The 15,295-nt window shown below is 37.8% G+C and overlaps 1 protein-coding gene and 1 long non-coding RNA gene across 2 annotated transcripts; both read right to left on the bottom strand.

The window, feature by feature from the left end:
- Nucleotides 1-602: 602 nt before the first annotated feature.
- Nucleotides 603-2,836, bottom strand: LOC149596261 (uncharacterized). Its single transcript, XR_016379419.1, has 3 exons — nt 2,395-2,836; nt 2,030-2,292; nt 603-1,917 (listed from the first exon to the last, which is right to left on the bottom strand). It is a non-coding gene; the product is annotated as an uncharacterized LOC149596261 (long non-coding RNA).
- Nucleotides 2,837-2,935: 99 nt separating this feature from the next.
- On the bottom strand, nt 2,936-8,138 carry LOC149596262 (uncharacterized). The gene is made up of 5 exons (XM_089861419.1): nt 8,060-8,138; nt 3,330-3,424; nt 3,224-3,269; nt 2,992-3,162; nt 2,936-2,953 (listed from the first exon to the last, which is right to left on the bottom strand). Exons 1-5 carry the CDS (start codon nt 8,096-8,098, stop codon nt 2,936-2,938), a joined length of 369 nt encoding a protein of 122 aa, XP_089717545.1. The 5' UTR covers nt 8,099-8,138.
- Nucleotides 8,139-15,295: the final 7,157 nt, after the last annotated feature.

Genomic DNA, 15,295 nt, shown 5'->3' on the forward strand with positions numbered 1-15,295 from the left:
CATGTTTAACCAACACTTAGCAAATGTAGCAATAATATATATAGGAAATGAAATTATGCTACTTCCATTTATAGAAGTTGGATCTGGGTGTCGTTGTGTAAGAAATATTCAGATCAATTGCGCTGTACTCGTCGTCCATTTCCGGGCCTGTTGCTCATGCAAGTGGCTCGCCAAATACCACTCGTATGTTCTTAATCTCAAAATTCACATTTCGACTTATAACGTTTGTGGGAAATAAAAGCTGTAGCATATACAAAGCATAGCTACCAAATTGGCACACATTACTTATTTATCTAATACTTGCTTAGCACTTTGATATACCCTTTATTAAACACGACCGAAACACAAAGTTTAGTTCTCGTTGTTAAATATTTCCTTGGATTACATTACTGTAGTTTGTATGAAATTTAAATTTTTTTCTTATATGAAAACTGCAAAACACAAAAACCAAATGCCTCAGACTCGGTTGTTTGAAGATTCAAACGGATTTTGAAGAACGTTTCTGGCTGCTTTAAGCAAAAGAAACCCATCAATTGTAATTATATTTTGTAGGAGAGTATTATATGAAGAGAAAATCTCCATTCTTATATATTTGACTCCGAAGTATTTCCATCATCTTCAAACTTTCGGTAGGGTCGATTCAAACGCCCCGATTTATTCGAAATTTATGCTATTTCTCGAGTAAATTAAATGAGAAACCAATTCCGAAAATTTCCATAACGTGGCAGCATTAGTCACGCTTTTACCGAATCGCGAGGTTTTCTAGGAAATATCGTCTACCAAAAACTCTTTATTAAAATTTCTCTACAAAATACGATTTATAAAATGAACGTTTCAGTACATACGACGCTACACATCATTGTGACTTCGAGAAGAACGGTAAGTTACCTACCGAACCATCAGCTGTCTCCCATTTTTGTCCTTTTAATGTGCTAAGACTACATCTGAAACCTATTCGATATAGTAAAATATTCAGTATCTGATGAAATAAATGTCTAAGCGAGTAAACATTGAAATACGAGTGTATGTAAATGGATTGTTCCTGGAAACTAACAGCTAAAGCTAATTTAATAAAACGACTTTTCTACTTGAAAAACATTGGTTTGAATAAATAAAGAAGTGTACAGTACGTTATTTTCGTGACTATGTGAAAGTTACGAGGCTCTAGAAAAATCTGTACTTTTTTAACTACAGCCCCTTTCAGACGTTGCTTTTTGACTTAACTATATGAGTAGAAAAATGGATCCCCGATCAACGTTTTTATCACCATGTCTTTGGTGCGGAGTCAGCGCATTCATTTTTAATTCTATACACACCTCTTAACTAGTCTACGAAGCTTATTTGTGTTGAATCATCTAATAAATCAAAAAGAAGAATAATCTAAATAGGCCTTAATTGTAGGCTGAATTGAGTTTATTTTTTGTTTTTGCCCCTTGGTTTTAGCCTGCAAAATGTCTTCTCTATTTCGTTCAAGTTTGCTAAGCTGCAAATGTGTCATATGTGTCTTAATGACAACAAATATGGCTCTTTGCGTTTCAGTAATGCTCAGTTTCATAAGCAAAATTCGTTTTCACATTTTCAATAAAGATTTTGGGTGAAAATGGTATTCGGGAAGCTTTGAGCAAGTCTTAAAACCATTTTATTCATTGCAGTTTAAAACTATTGGTTTAAGCACACCAGTATTACGAATGTTTTGCTGGGAATAATGTTTTGTTGGGAAAGACAGTTTTATTATGTGCGTAACGTTCCATTCGTAAACGCTGAAACCATCTAAATACCGGATGTCCGATCTGAAGAAAATAAGATGGTCAAACAAGAGGCTCTGTTTGCCCTTCTTTTTTGGAACGGATTTATATTATGTCTAATATAACGCTGTTGAATAGTAGCGAATGCTGTTTGACATCTAGGTTGAAAAGCCTAATTTCAAGTTAACGTTTAGGCTTCCTGCTTTGTAGTTTTAGAGAAAATAGAGCCCAAAGTGCCCTACTTATGATATCCATGTTCCTTTATAACAAGTGGAAAGTTTTACCTCGTGTTTATGACGTTTCTGATTAAGGCCGATGCGTTACTTGACATTATAAAACTATCGAAGATCAATAAGAATGGGTCTTTCCCGTAATGCAATGCCTTTTTCTGTTTGTAACCATGAAGACAAAAATATTCCAGGTGAGTTAGAGTGCTCATTAAAACTGCGTTTCCCTTGTTGAAGAAGGGATCAAAGTTATTATTCTCCACCTTCTCCAATTCCTTCAATCTTCTTCTGTATTCTTTGAAGATATTCTGACTAGTAGCCTGTTAATGGGGATTTTTTGTTATCATCATTGAATTTTCCAAATTCATTTAAAGATAGGTTGACATGATAATGTTTTATGGGTTCGGTCTATGCTCCCTAACCTCATTAAACGAGTTTGTCCTTTACCACTGAAGCCTTACTATTGGGGATTTTAAAAATGAGGATAGCAGGCATTATGATTCCTTCATACCCTCACTTCCAAGAAACACAGAATTTAACATGGCACTAAACTTGAAGTCACTTTCTACCTCAACATATCTGGCTACGTCACCATGTAAAAGGAGACTCAAGTCCGGGTATTTCAAAATATCGTCGAAGTTATTTATGTTGCGATCAATGTGCACCGTCAATTTTGTCGACAGGTTGGCCTTTATGTTTTCTACCAGAAAAAAACAACTGACGAAATAGATCGCAAATACAAACTTCTTGGTAGTTTCGCATTTGTTAGCCAAAATAAGAGAAAGCAGTCTTAGACCAGGCACGAATCGACTGGCATACGCAAATACGACATTCCAAAGTTAGAAGTTAAACAAGATGAGGAAAAGATTGATAAAAACCCATACCTAAAAAGTAAAGAAATAATGAAATGTGAAATGTTTCGACTGTTTTTCTATGAAATGTGAAATTTTGGAACACAGAGTTCTAGTAATTTCCATCCACCTGATGAAGAGTAATATTAAATTGGAGAACAAACATGCCTTAGGATCAAAGACTTGAAGGACTCCGGTCAATGATATTTGGTATTCGGCTTCGCAGAAATACGACAGCATGTTGTTCTCTGTGTACCAAAATGGGTGCGTGCATGTTTCTTTATGTTTTTCAAAGCAATTAGTGTCAAGTCTATGATAGCCAATTTGAAGATCGAAGAACTAAAACGAAACATAAAATTAATATAATGTTCCGCTAGTGTGTGATGAAGAAAAAAAATACCTGCGGGTAGTTTTTATTCATCACAGGAATGAACGTAACATTTACCCTGAAATAAAGTAAATGTCCTCTGGTTAAAATTATTAACGCAAACGCTGGAGAAACTTACCTCCCTGCCGCAAACACGAGGAACTCAATGATTAGTTTGCTCCCTGGATGATAATGATTCAATTCGTACGTTCTCGTAATATAGTTGTACTGGTGCTAAGGAAACAGACGCATTATAGAATTTTGTAAAATATAGCTTATTTCTTGTGATTAAGTATATTGTGAAATATAGCTTATTTCTTGTGATTAAGTATATTGTGAAATATAGCTTATTTCTTGTGATTAAGTATATTGTGAAATATAGCTTATTTCTTGTGATTAAGTATATTGTGAAATATAGCTTATTTCTTGTGATTAAGTATATTGTGAAATATAGCTTATTTCTTGTGATTAAGTATATTGTAAGAAAACAAGGTAAGAAATTACTATAGGGTTGACGTGGGCGACACGCATTTAGGCGTATTTCTTAGGTCGTTTGACTCCTATCTTTCGTTGAACGGACTATATAGGTTTTCTGTCGCTTTCCCATTTAGAACACTATGTTTTTATCCGTGAAATATCGGAGTCGCCGCCACAGGGGCATGCCAACCACGGGGGCAGCGAGGGCGAGTCAAATTAGTACAATATTTCATTGAAAGAGAAATTTTTCATTACCCAGTATAAGTGTGTGTTGTATAAGTGAGAGAAAGTCCGTTTTTGGAAGTGATTAAGAAATTACCGGTCTCAATCATTGACATGTTTGTATTCTTCAATTTTTACTCTATGTAGTTATGTAATAACCAATGGAGTTATGTTCTGATGCCTAGTTATTTAGTGGTATGCTCGCGAATAGGCAGTGCGATTCCATAGATATTGCAATCGTGAAGGGGACTCTTAATAGTGACACCTTTGAAGGTTCAAAAATCGTCGCGCGAGGACGGTTTTGAAGTGAAGCTCAGGTTCTAAAACGAATTATGAAATGCATGTTAAGGGAGTGTAGAATCATTTTTAAACTCGTCCTGGAAATGAAGAATTTCTCATTGTGTGATAGTCGTGTATGTGAATATATCGTCCCTGACTTCCACCAGTTTTCCTTTCAATATACATCTATAGACAATGCTATGGCAACCACGGTTTTCTGTACAGTATACAGTGTTGCATTTCTTTCACATATAACCGTGGCTAATCATAAAGTTGATTGAGAAAAAGGGTGTTGCTGCTAGCGCTTAAAACTATTGTAGCTATCAACTTTGAGAAAGAAGAGGTAGGCTAAAGACATATTTACTATTTCCTACGATTTACGAAAAGAGAAAAAATATATGCTAAACTAGAAATGACACCTTATAATATCATGGCTACTGTATCCCACGAGTATTGAATTGATCAGGCATCAACTCTCAAGTTTATGCGGCCCTCTTCTTATTTTTATAGTGTATGCGAGACCCTGTACAGCCTTAGAATATTGTTGGGTACTGAACAACCTTAGCACATTGGTGTATGTACTTCGAAATGATTTTTGATCTAGTATGATTTTGGAAGGAGGTTAAGGTAGTTTGAAGTTGTATACACTAGTGCAAAATATTTTACACAACTTTCTCTACCAGTGTGGGATTTTGCACACGCTCCTATAGAAAGGTTTGCACGCCCTTGGGAGTCGAAAATACGGTAATTCATTATGTTTTACACCCATTGAAGACATGCACTCAGAAGTAATGACCAACTTTAACTTGAACCTTTAAATCACCTCGCCTAATTGAGCACTACTATATCTAGCTCAAAATTAGAAAAATAACTATTTATTTATGTACAAACAATTATCTTCTAAGGCTCCTTCGAGTGTGCGCACGTAAGTTTTTTGCTCCTGAAAACCTCACGTAATCCTAGGGTTAGCACTAAAGTTACAATAAGAGTGAAGTAATTATAACATAGTCCAAATTAGACCTTGTACTGACTGAATATTGGTTGAATATTCTACTCAAATGGACAATTACTGCCTCAAAAACTGTATTTTTGGCCAGAAAGATGAAAATGGGCGATATATTCCTTGGGTGCTACCACATAGCAAAAGCGCATAAATAACCAGAAAGTGAAGAACGAGAAGCCTAAACCGCAACGTGAAAAATGAGTTCCCCCAGAGTTACTTTCGCGTAGTTTTACACAAGGTACATGTGTAAGTTGGCTCGAAAATATAGTTCACTAATTTCTTTATTTTCATGTCGCCTGCTATAGTTTAATTCCAAGGCTTAATATAATCTAGTCATTTAGGTAGTCGGGAATCGGCACATTTGTCAAAATGTCAGATTTGAATTTAGCAAACATTTTAGAAAGCTACGAAAAGGATGACTTTTTCCTGATTGATAAAGAATAGAATGCATGAAAAACAATATCAAAATTCAACTTAACGAAAATTGAAAATTCCACGACGATTGAACCGAAAGAGCGCTAAAGAACAACCGTTAAGCCTAGTTAAGCAGCCGATTTCTCAATAGTATTCCCCACTATCCCCAGGAGCCGCTACCATCGCGAACTACTTTCCTCTTGTCACGTGACATTAACGATGGCCTAATATATCTCTGATTCGATTGGTAGTTGAAAACGAGGCTCACCAACCACCCATTTTTGTCCCCCCTTGCGTCTCATTTTACACGAATACCGTTGCTAAAGGCTGGAAAGGTTTAATGTTTTTCACTTTCTGATCTATGCGCTTTTGCACATAGCTTGTGTTTATATCAAGGCATCTGAAGCAAAACGCTTCTACTGCTGCCCCATATGTAGAAACCGAATGAAAGAAGCTTTCAAAACCACCAAGGAATTGGATTAAACAACGGATCAGATATTAACACTTAAAATTGAAATACAAAAACTCAGAACAGAACATGTAAGTTTTGCCAAAAATAAATGTCAATGCGGAGACCGAATTAATGTTATGGAAGCCCAATTTGAGAAAAATCTCCTTAAGTTTTGCCAGTTTCCAAAAGATAGTATCCGACACCGAAAAAAATGGTAAAACCTCGGACGCTCCAGCGTCATCATGGTTTCAGGGTTTATCTGCCAGAATATCAACCCTTGAGGCCCAACAAAACCACAACCCAATCGATGCTGGAATATCTATTTTATCCCGACCACGGCTCCCTGTTGTCCTGGGAAGGATACAGATGGACAAAAAAGAAGTAGTAATACTATCGTGGAAGTGGAACCAGGATAATATATCAACTACAACCACAAACCCCAAAAGACTCTTCTCCCAGGCACTACGAGCAGAATTTACCCCGCAACCAGCTGAACTCGTTCCACCAAAGAAGAAGGGGAAAGAGAAAATTATGGGCCAAATGCCACAGGAAATGGCTAATTTCTACGAATTAAGGTTCGAGTATATTATTTCGAATTTCTGAATCAAAGCCAAGGAGGAAAACATCACTAAATTTATCATGAAACACGAGATAACGCCGCTTCCTATCAGAAGGACACGCAGTTACAACACCGACTGGAGATCCTTCATAGTCAGGTACACGAATGAGACACCAATTATATGTGAAGCAAACCTCTGGCCGGCTGGAGTTACCGGCTCTAAATTTGGATCTAAACACCCGGTAAAAATCTGGCGACTCGATGCACACCCAATGGCCTTGGTCTTATCTTACATGCCTAACTCGAGGTTCGTGGTCTCGAAATGTCACAAAACTCAATCAACAGCAGGCTTAGAAAACCATCTTAATGACTTTGGCATAGATTGTGTTAACGTCAAGGTACACACAAAGTTTTATTTCGACTGAAATCGAGAATCTCCAACAAATACGCGGACGACAGCGCGCTTATAAAATCATCTGAGTGCTTTGGAAAGTTAATGAAAGAAATGAGCTCGGAAGTGGCCATTTTGAAATAGGCACTAGAAACACGGAATCTTATCTTGAACGAATTTAAGACTGAATATATGATATTATGGCCGAATAGTAAATCGCTGCCCACTGACTTGGCTCGCTTAACTAAACGGGTGTCATCCTAAAAATATCTAGGGTTAATAATCGATGACTCCCTATCTTGGAAGGATCACATTGACTATGTTTTGAAGAAAAGCACATGTATGATGGCAATTCTTCGAGCCCTCTATAAATCATTAAACTCCAAAAATATAAAATCACCTCTCCAAAGCTTTAATACAACCAATGCTTAATTTTGGTGACCTATTTTATAACTTAGCTAAAAGTTCCTGCTTAAGCAAGCTTCAAGTAGCCCATAATCACGTGGCCCGTTTCACCTCGAAAAAAAACGCACCTCGGCCACTGACACTCTTAAAGAATTGGGTTGGCTAAATCTAAAAAAAAAGAAAACTGCCCTGAGTACCTACTGGACCACTTCATTAAGCTAGATAATAAACTTATTTATACCATTTGAATTTCTGGGTAAACAATCTTCAGAACTCACTTGCAAAAAATAGTGTTTAGCATTGTGGCATTACACTATGGAACTCACTAAATAAAGATATCAAACGCTTGGAATCTAGTACGCTTTTTAAAAAAGAACTTTTGAAAGTCGATAGATTGTAACAACACTTTTAGTCATAATTATTTTAACTAAGTTCTGAGATTTAAATTTTAAATTTCTGACAACTTATTCAACATAATACATAATTTTACTAGTTTAATTTATTAATTACAAATAGGGACCGCTTTGTAAATCAGATTTATCTGAATGTGTTAGCTCCCGAATAAAAAAGCCTTTAATTATTATTAAGTTGTTAACAAATTCTAATCTAACTTTTAAGTATGATGCTGGAAAGACGAACTAAACAACTTGAATAAAACCTTTACTTACGTATAGCAACATGGCGTTCATTACATTTTTATTATCCATGAGGTAGGCTATTGTTTATATATCAAACGTCTCGAAACAAATACCATACAAGCAACAAGTGACTCTGGATTTGCAAAGAAATAATTGGAAGTTATACAAACAGTATTTACAATGATTCATCAAAAAGTTTATATATATGAAGTATAAAGTAGTGTCAGCGCTACTACTAGCCACAAACCTCCTGTTTCATTGGCAGACAAATATTTTAAGTTTCTACCACAATTTTACGAATGATTTTAAACATAAAACCTAAGACAAATTATACTAGACCCAAAATGGTAGGATTTTACTTTATCTAACTAACCCAACCAACACTGGTTTCTGACTAATTACACCACGGAGAGTTCGAAAAAAATTGTAAACCCGCCGCAAGTTGGCCAAAACTATTTTGAAAATTTCAAAATAGCGTGTAATTACCGTCATAAAGACCGCTGCGCGCCTAAACGCGTTCTGCACTCAACCTTGAAAAACTACTCGGGGGGTAAACGTAATAACAAGGACTCGCGACGGAAATATAGCTATGAAATTTTAAACACCCGCTGAAACATTTAAAATACTCATACCAGGATAGAAAAATATTTCAAAAAAGCTCCAATTTCAACAGAAGGGTCTTTCAAAGCCGCAACACGTACTAAGAGAGTCGGAAAAAACATTGCCGTACATTACCATGTGAACGATAACACCAAGATGGACAACGAAAATAAGTTTCTCTTGCATCCTAAAACTAAATCAGAGCTAACTACTTATCTATCTAAAAAACTAATGAGTCACTTTAAAGAGAGCATGAAAACTTTAATAATTTCATATCAAAATATTTTATCGGCGAATTTAATGAAGCCTTCAAAACGGAAGAAATGCAACATGGCCGGCATTACTTAGAAGAAGCGGACCAACAAATAATCCTTCACGCTTTAGATGTTGCAAAGAGAAATAAACATATCAAGTTGGAGATACACTCGCTAGACACCGATGTTCTGGTGTTATTAACTGGATTCTCCGAACAAATACCTACCAAGACGACAATGATTAGAAATAAGGAGTCATTTAAAATAAGTGATATTTATTATCGACTTGGACCTAATCAATCCAAGGCGTTAATTGGCTGGTACGTCTTTAAAGGATGCGATAACACAGGGTGTTTTGCAACAAAAGGAACAAAATTAAACTTAAGGCTTTTCTTGCCAGCGACGAAAACATCTTGAATGCTTTCTCACTACTTGGAACAACCTCAGAGCATGTTTCAGACGATATTCATAAGCAAATAGAAAGATATGTGTGCTTACTCTATAAGAGCCGTGAAGATAAAAATACGGATTCTATAAGAGAACTTCGTTGGGAAATATTTGCAAGATGAGGAAAAGAAGGCAGGCAACTTCCACCAACAAGGGCCACATTAGCTCCCCACAAAAATCGTGCTCATTTTCATACTTTGGTTTTAAAAACTTCATATACACCAATTCCGAAATTACCGTGACTGAGTTTGGATGGATTAACAGCAATGGTGCGTTTCGTCCAAATAGATGTACTTTGCCTCCAGCACCAGAAGCTCCTTTAGATCTTCGTAAATGCAAAAGCGCATAGATCAGAAAGTGAAGAACATTAAACCTTTCCAGCCTTTAGCAACGGTATTCGTGTAAAATGAGAAGCAAGGGGGGGACACAAATGGGTGGTTGGTGATACTTGTTTTCAACTACCAATCGAATCAGAGATATTTTAGCTCATCGTTAATGTCACGTGACAAGCGGAAAGTAGTTCGTGATGGTAGCGGCTCCTGGGGATAGTGGGGAATACTATTGAGAAATCGGCTGCTAACTAGGCTTAACGGTTGTTCTTTAGCGCTCTTTCAGTTCAATCGACGTGGAATTTCCAAGTTTCGTTAAGCTGAATTTTGATATTGTTTTTCATGCATTCTATTGCACCATTAAGTTTTCCGTCTTTATCAATCAGGAAAAAGTCATCCTTTTCGTAGCTTTCAAAAATGTTTGCTAAATTCAAATCTGACATTTTGACAAATGTGCCGATTCCCGACTACCTAAATGACTAGATTATATTAAGCCTTGGAATTAAACTATAGCAGACGACATGAAAATAAAGAAATAAGTGAACTATATTTTCGAGCCAACTTACGCATGTACCTTGTGTAAAACTACGCGAAAGTAACTCTCCGCCGCGGCATAAGACCAACTCTTCCCGTCGCTCTGTAAGGGGGACGGAAATCTTGAATCGACTATGGGGGAACTCATTTTTCACGTTGCGGTTTAGGCTTCTCGTTCTTCACTTTCTGGTTATCTATTCTAGGAGAGCGGTCGCTCTCTTAGATAAGACTTGATACTCCCTCTAATGCTAAAGGAGGGTTCTTTGATTGGCTGTAACTTTTTTCTTATTGTGTTTGCCGCTTTGAAATTTTGCCAGTGAACTAAAATTTGGGCCCTACTTTTGTGGTTAAAATTTCAAAGAGATCCAACTAATAGTTAATTCTATAATGGAAAAAGTTGTTAAGGGTGGTTTTAGAATCCATAAAATTATTAAGACATTTGGTGAAAGATACTATATTGTTCCATAGAGATAACATGGGTTTTTTTTTTGAAAAATTACCTTAATTGCGATCGTGTATAAAGAAAACTATTCATTCGTTACGTTTGGCAACTATCTTAAATGAAAGATAACAGTCCATAGATGTGCCTTTTCTTATTTTCATTAAGATAAATTAAGTTTAAGTATTGATTTTTATCATTATTAACACATACTTTGACTTACGTTGTTTTGGGTATTGGAATTACGGCGTTTTACCACTGTTAGAGACACGCATTTTAGCCCTAATTTTTTATGTTGGACTTACGGCGTTTTTGTTGTGGTTCACTTCGTTAGAGGGATTATCAAGAAAAACATGGCGTTAGAGCTCTTGTAGGTGCTTTGCCCGGGTTCTTGTGGGTACTTGTGGGTTCTTGTAGGTGCTTTTAGGTACTTGTGGGTGCTTGTAGGTACTTGTGGGTTCTTTTGGGTACATGTGGGTTCTTGTGGGTACTTGTGGGTTCTTGTGGGTTCTTGAGGGTGCTTGTAGGTACTTGTGGGTTCTTGTGGGTACTTGTGGGTTCTTGTGGGTGCTTGTAGGTACTTGTGTGTTCTTGTGGGTACTTGTGGGTGCTTGTAGGTACTTGTGGGTGCTTGTAGGTGCTTGTGGATACTTGTAGGTGCTTGTGGGTGCTTGTGGGTGCTTGTAGGTACTTGTATGTACTTGTGGGTGCTTGTGGGTACTTGTTGGTACTTGTGGGTACTTGTAGGTACTTGTGGGTACTTGTAGGTACTTGTGGGTGCTTGTGGGTGCTTGTAGGTACTTGTGGGTGCTTGTGGGTACTTGTGAGTTCTTGTGGGTACTTGTAGGTACTTGTGGGTACTTGTAGCTACTTGTAGGTACTTGTGGGTACTTGTAGGTACTTGTGGGTACTTGTGGGTACTTGTAGGTACTTGTGGGTACTTGTAGGTACTTGAGGGTACTTGTAGGTACTTGTGGGTGCTTGTAGGTACTTGTGGGTACTTGTGGGTACTTGTATGTACTTGTGGATACTTGTTGGTACTTGTCGGTACTTGTAGGTACTTGTGGGTACTTGTAGGTACTTGTGGGTGCTTGTGGGTGCTTGTAGGTACTTGTGGGTGCTTGTGGGTACTTGTGGGTTCTTGAGGGTGCTTGTAGGTACATGTGGGTTCTTGTGGGTACTTGTGGGTTCTTGTGGGTGCTTGTAGGTACTTGTGTGTTCTTGTGGGTACTTGTGGGTGCTTGTAGGTACTTGTGGGTGCTTGTAGGTGCTTGTGGATACTTGTAGGTGCTTGTGGGTGCTTGTAGGTACTTGCGGGTACTTGTAGGTACTTGTGGGTGCTTGTAGGTGCTTGTGGATGCTTGTAGGTGCTTGTGGGTGCTTGTAGGTACTTGTGGGTGCTTGTGGGTACTTGTTGGTACTTGTGGGTACTTGTAGGTATTTGTGGGTACTTGTAGGTACTTGTGGGTGCTTGTGGGTACTTGTAGGTGCTTGTGGGTGCTTGTAGGTGCTTGTGGATACTTGTAGGTGCTTGTGGGTGCTTGTAAGTACTTGTGGGTACTTGTAGGTACTTGTGGGTACTTGTGGGTGCTTGTAGGTGCTTGTGGATACTTGTAGGTGCTTGTGGATACTTGTAGGTGCTTGTAGGTACTTGTGGGTACTTGTGGGTACTTGTTGGTACTTGTGGGTGCTTGTGGGTACTTGTTGGTACTTGTGGGTACTTGTAGGTACTTGTGGGTGCTTGTGGGTGCTTGTAGGTACTTGTGGGTGCTTGTGGGTACTTGTGAGTTCTTGTGGGTACTTGTAGGTACTTGTGGGTACTTGTAGGTACTTGTGGGTACTTGTAGGTACTTGTGGGTACTTGTAGGTACTTGAGGGTACTTGTAGGTACTTGTGGGTGCTTGTAGGTACTTGTGGGTACTTGTGGGTACTTGTATGTACTTGTGGATACTTGTTGGTACTTGTCGGTACTTGTAGGTACTTGTGGGTACTTGTCGGTACTTGTAGGTACTTGTGGGTACTTGTAGGTACTTGTGGGTGCTTGTGGGTGCTTGTAGGTACTTGTGGGTGCTTGTGGGTACTTGTGGGTTCTTGAGGGTGCTTGTAGGTACATGTGGGTTCTTGTGGGTACTTGTGGGTTCTTGTGGGTGCTTGTAGGTACTTGTGTGTTCTTGTGGGTACTTGTGGGTGCTTGTAGGTACTTGTGGGTGCTTGTAGGTGCTTGTGGATACTTGTAGGTGCTTGTGGGTGCTTGTAGGTACTTGCGGGTACTTGTAGGTACTTGTAGGTACTACTGGGTGCTTGTAGGTGCTTGTGGATACTTGTAGGTGCTTGTGGGTGCTTGTAGGTACTTGTGGGTGCTTGTGGGTACTTGTTGGTACTTGTGGGTACTTGTAGGTACTTGTGGGTACTTGTAGGTACTTGTGGGTGCTTGTGGGTACTTGTAGGTGCTTGTGGGTGCTTGTAGTTGCTTGTGGATACTTGTAGGTGCTTGTGTGTGCTTGTAGGTACTTGTGGGTACTTGTAGGTACTTGTGGGTACTTGTAGGTACTTGTGGGTGCTTGTAGGTGCTTGTGGATACTTGTAGGTGCTTGTGGGTGCTTGTAGGTACTTGTGGGTACTTGTGGGTACTTGTGGGTACTTGTAGGTACTTGTGGGTGCTTGTGGGTACTTGTGGGTGCTTGTGGGTGCTTGTAGGTACTTGTGGGTGCTTGTGGGTACTTGTGGGTACTTGTGGGTTCTTGTAGGTACTTGTAGGTTTTTGTGGGTACTTGTAGGTACTTGTGGGTACTTTTAGGTAATTGTGGGTACTTGTGGGCGCTTGTAGGTACTTGTGGGCGCTTGAACTTTTAGGGTAGCCCTGACTATATTTTGTTTAAGGTTTTAAGCTTAATATTAAACAGACGTTAGTTTATGCTGCAAAAAAGTTTGAAATTGACAATCTCGGATCGTCTTTATGAAGTATTAAGGATATCCGAATTTCATATTGGGCTTATGACAATTTTGAGCTAAATGTTAAACGGACATAAATCAGCATTTTTAAAAATTTTGTAAAATTGGCAATTTGGTCCTATTTCTGGAATTTTTAGGGGGGCACCTCGCGTTTCAATAAATGATTGGTAAAAATTGTATTATGTTAATTACAATAAGAATACAAACTTTTATTGATTTACGTTTTTTTTTTTTGAAGTATCATTATAAATGTCTGATTGAGCTAAAGTTATGGTCCCCTTTATCTTAGTGCAGATTTTGAAAATGTAAAACAGTTTCTTAACATTCTTAATTAAAATGAAGACTGAAGGAACAGATATTAATCAAAAATGTCTTGATTAGAATCAAGACCTAAAAAGTATCGATAAGACTGAGGGTATCACTTGTCTGAAGGATCAGATATTAATTTTTCTTTTTAATTGAAACTTAAATGCATGCTTAAGAAAAAACAACGTTCCATTACCGTTTTCCGTTGAAATAAATTATTTTACTGGTAATCAATTTCAAAAATTTACTTATCTCGGCTTTTCGACCACAATTCCATTCCCCGAAAACATTTTATCATTACATTAATTACTTTTGGGAGATAACGTGTCAAAAAAACCTATAAAACAATAAAAAGCTGTAATAGCGGTCTGTTTAGCCATGACAACAACCTTTTAAAAGTTACAAGGACTATATAACCCTTTCGAGACTAACAGGACCTGAGAAAACTATAGCTTAACCTGCTACTAGTACGACCAGGGAGAATTGATGTAAACTGAAGTTGAAATTTCATCATGTGCGACCTGCGGCCCAGAAACTCTCCCATAGTCCCAGTGTGTGTAGAACATAATTTTTTCGCTGTTATCTGCCAAAATAGATCATTCTAGGTAGTGCCGCCTCCTCATTTGAATTTTTCATGATATATTAAGGTTTGAACGAACAAAATTATAGATTACTATTTTCACTACCATATCCCTCTGCTACCTTGAAGCAAACTTTCCTCTCTTTTTGCTGCTCATTACCGGTGCCATTCTCTTGACTTTCTGTTCGTTATAACTACTATGATGAGATTATTTATTTCAAGCCAAAATATAAAAAAATTGATTCTTTTTCCTTTTGTGCTACTTAGAACTTACAAATGTATATAACGTTGTGCCGTGCCATATCAAATAGTCTCTAACCATTGTTAGAAACTAGAGAGAGAAATTGGGCAGTAACACTGATCATGCCCTGAACTATGAGAAAAAACAATACGACGGTTCACTAAAGTACACTCGATATTACATCATTTTGCAAAACCGCGACTAAAAATGTTACTGTCCCTATTGAATTTGGCGCCATTGGTTTTAGAATAATTAAAATGTTCCACTGCGAAGAGTGCCGGTCACGAATGGGGATGTAACGTCTTTAGGAACCTTTTCAAACGCAAAACCATACACGTACTCTCCCAAAAGTAATTAATGTAATGATAAAATGTTTTCGGGGAATGGAATTGTGGTCGAAAAGCAGAGATAAGTAAATTTTTGAAATTGATTACCAGTAAAATAATTTATTTCAACGGAAAACGGTAATGGAACATTGTTTTTTCTTAAGCATGCATTTAAGTTTCAATTTAAAAGAAAAATTAATATCTGATCCTTCAGACAAGTGATACCCTCAGTCTTATCGATACTTTTTAGGTCTTGAT

Source organism: Phalangium opilio, unplaced genomic scaffold (assembly GCF_054372755.1).
Source record: "Phalangium opilio isolate 3A_F unplaced genomic scaffold, DU_Popi_V2 ptg000390l_1, whole genome shotgun sequence".
Classification (NCBI taxonomy): Eukaryota; Metazoa; Arthropoda; class Arachnida; order Opiliones; family Phalangiidae; genus Phalangium; species Phalangium opilio.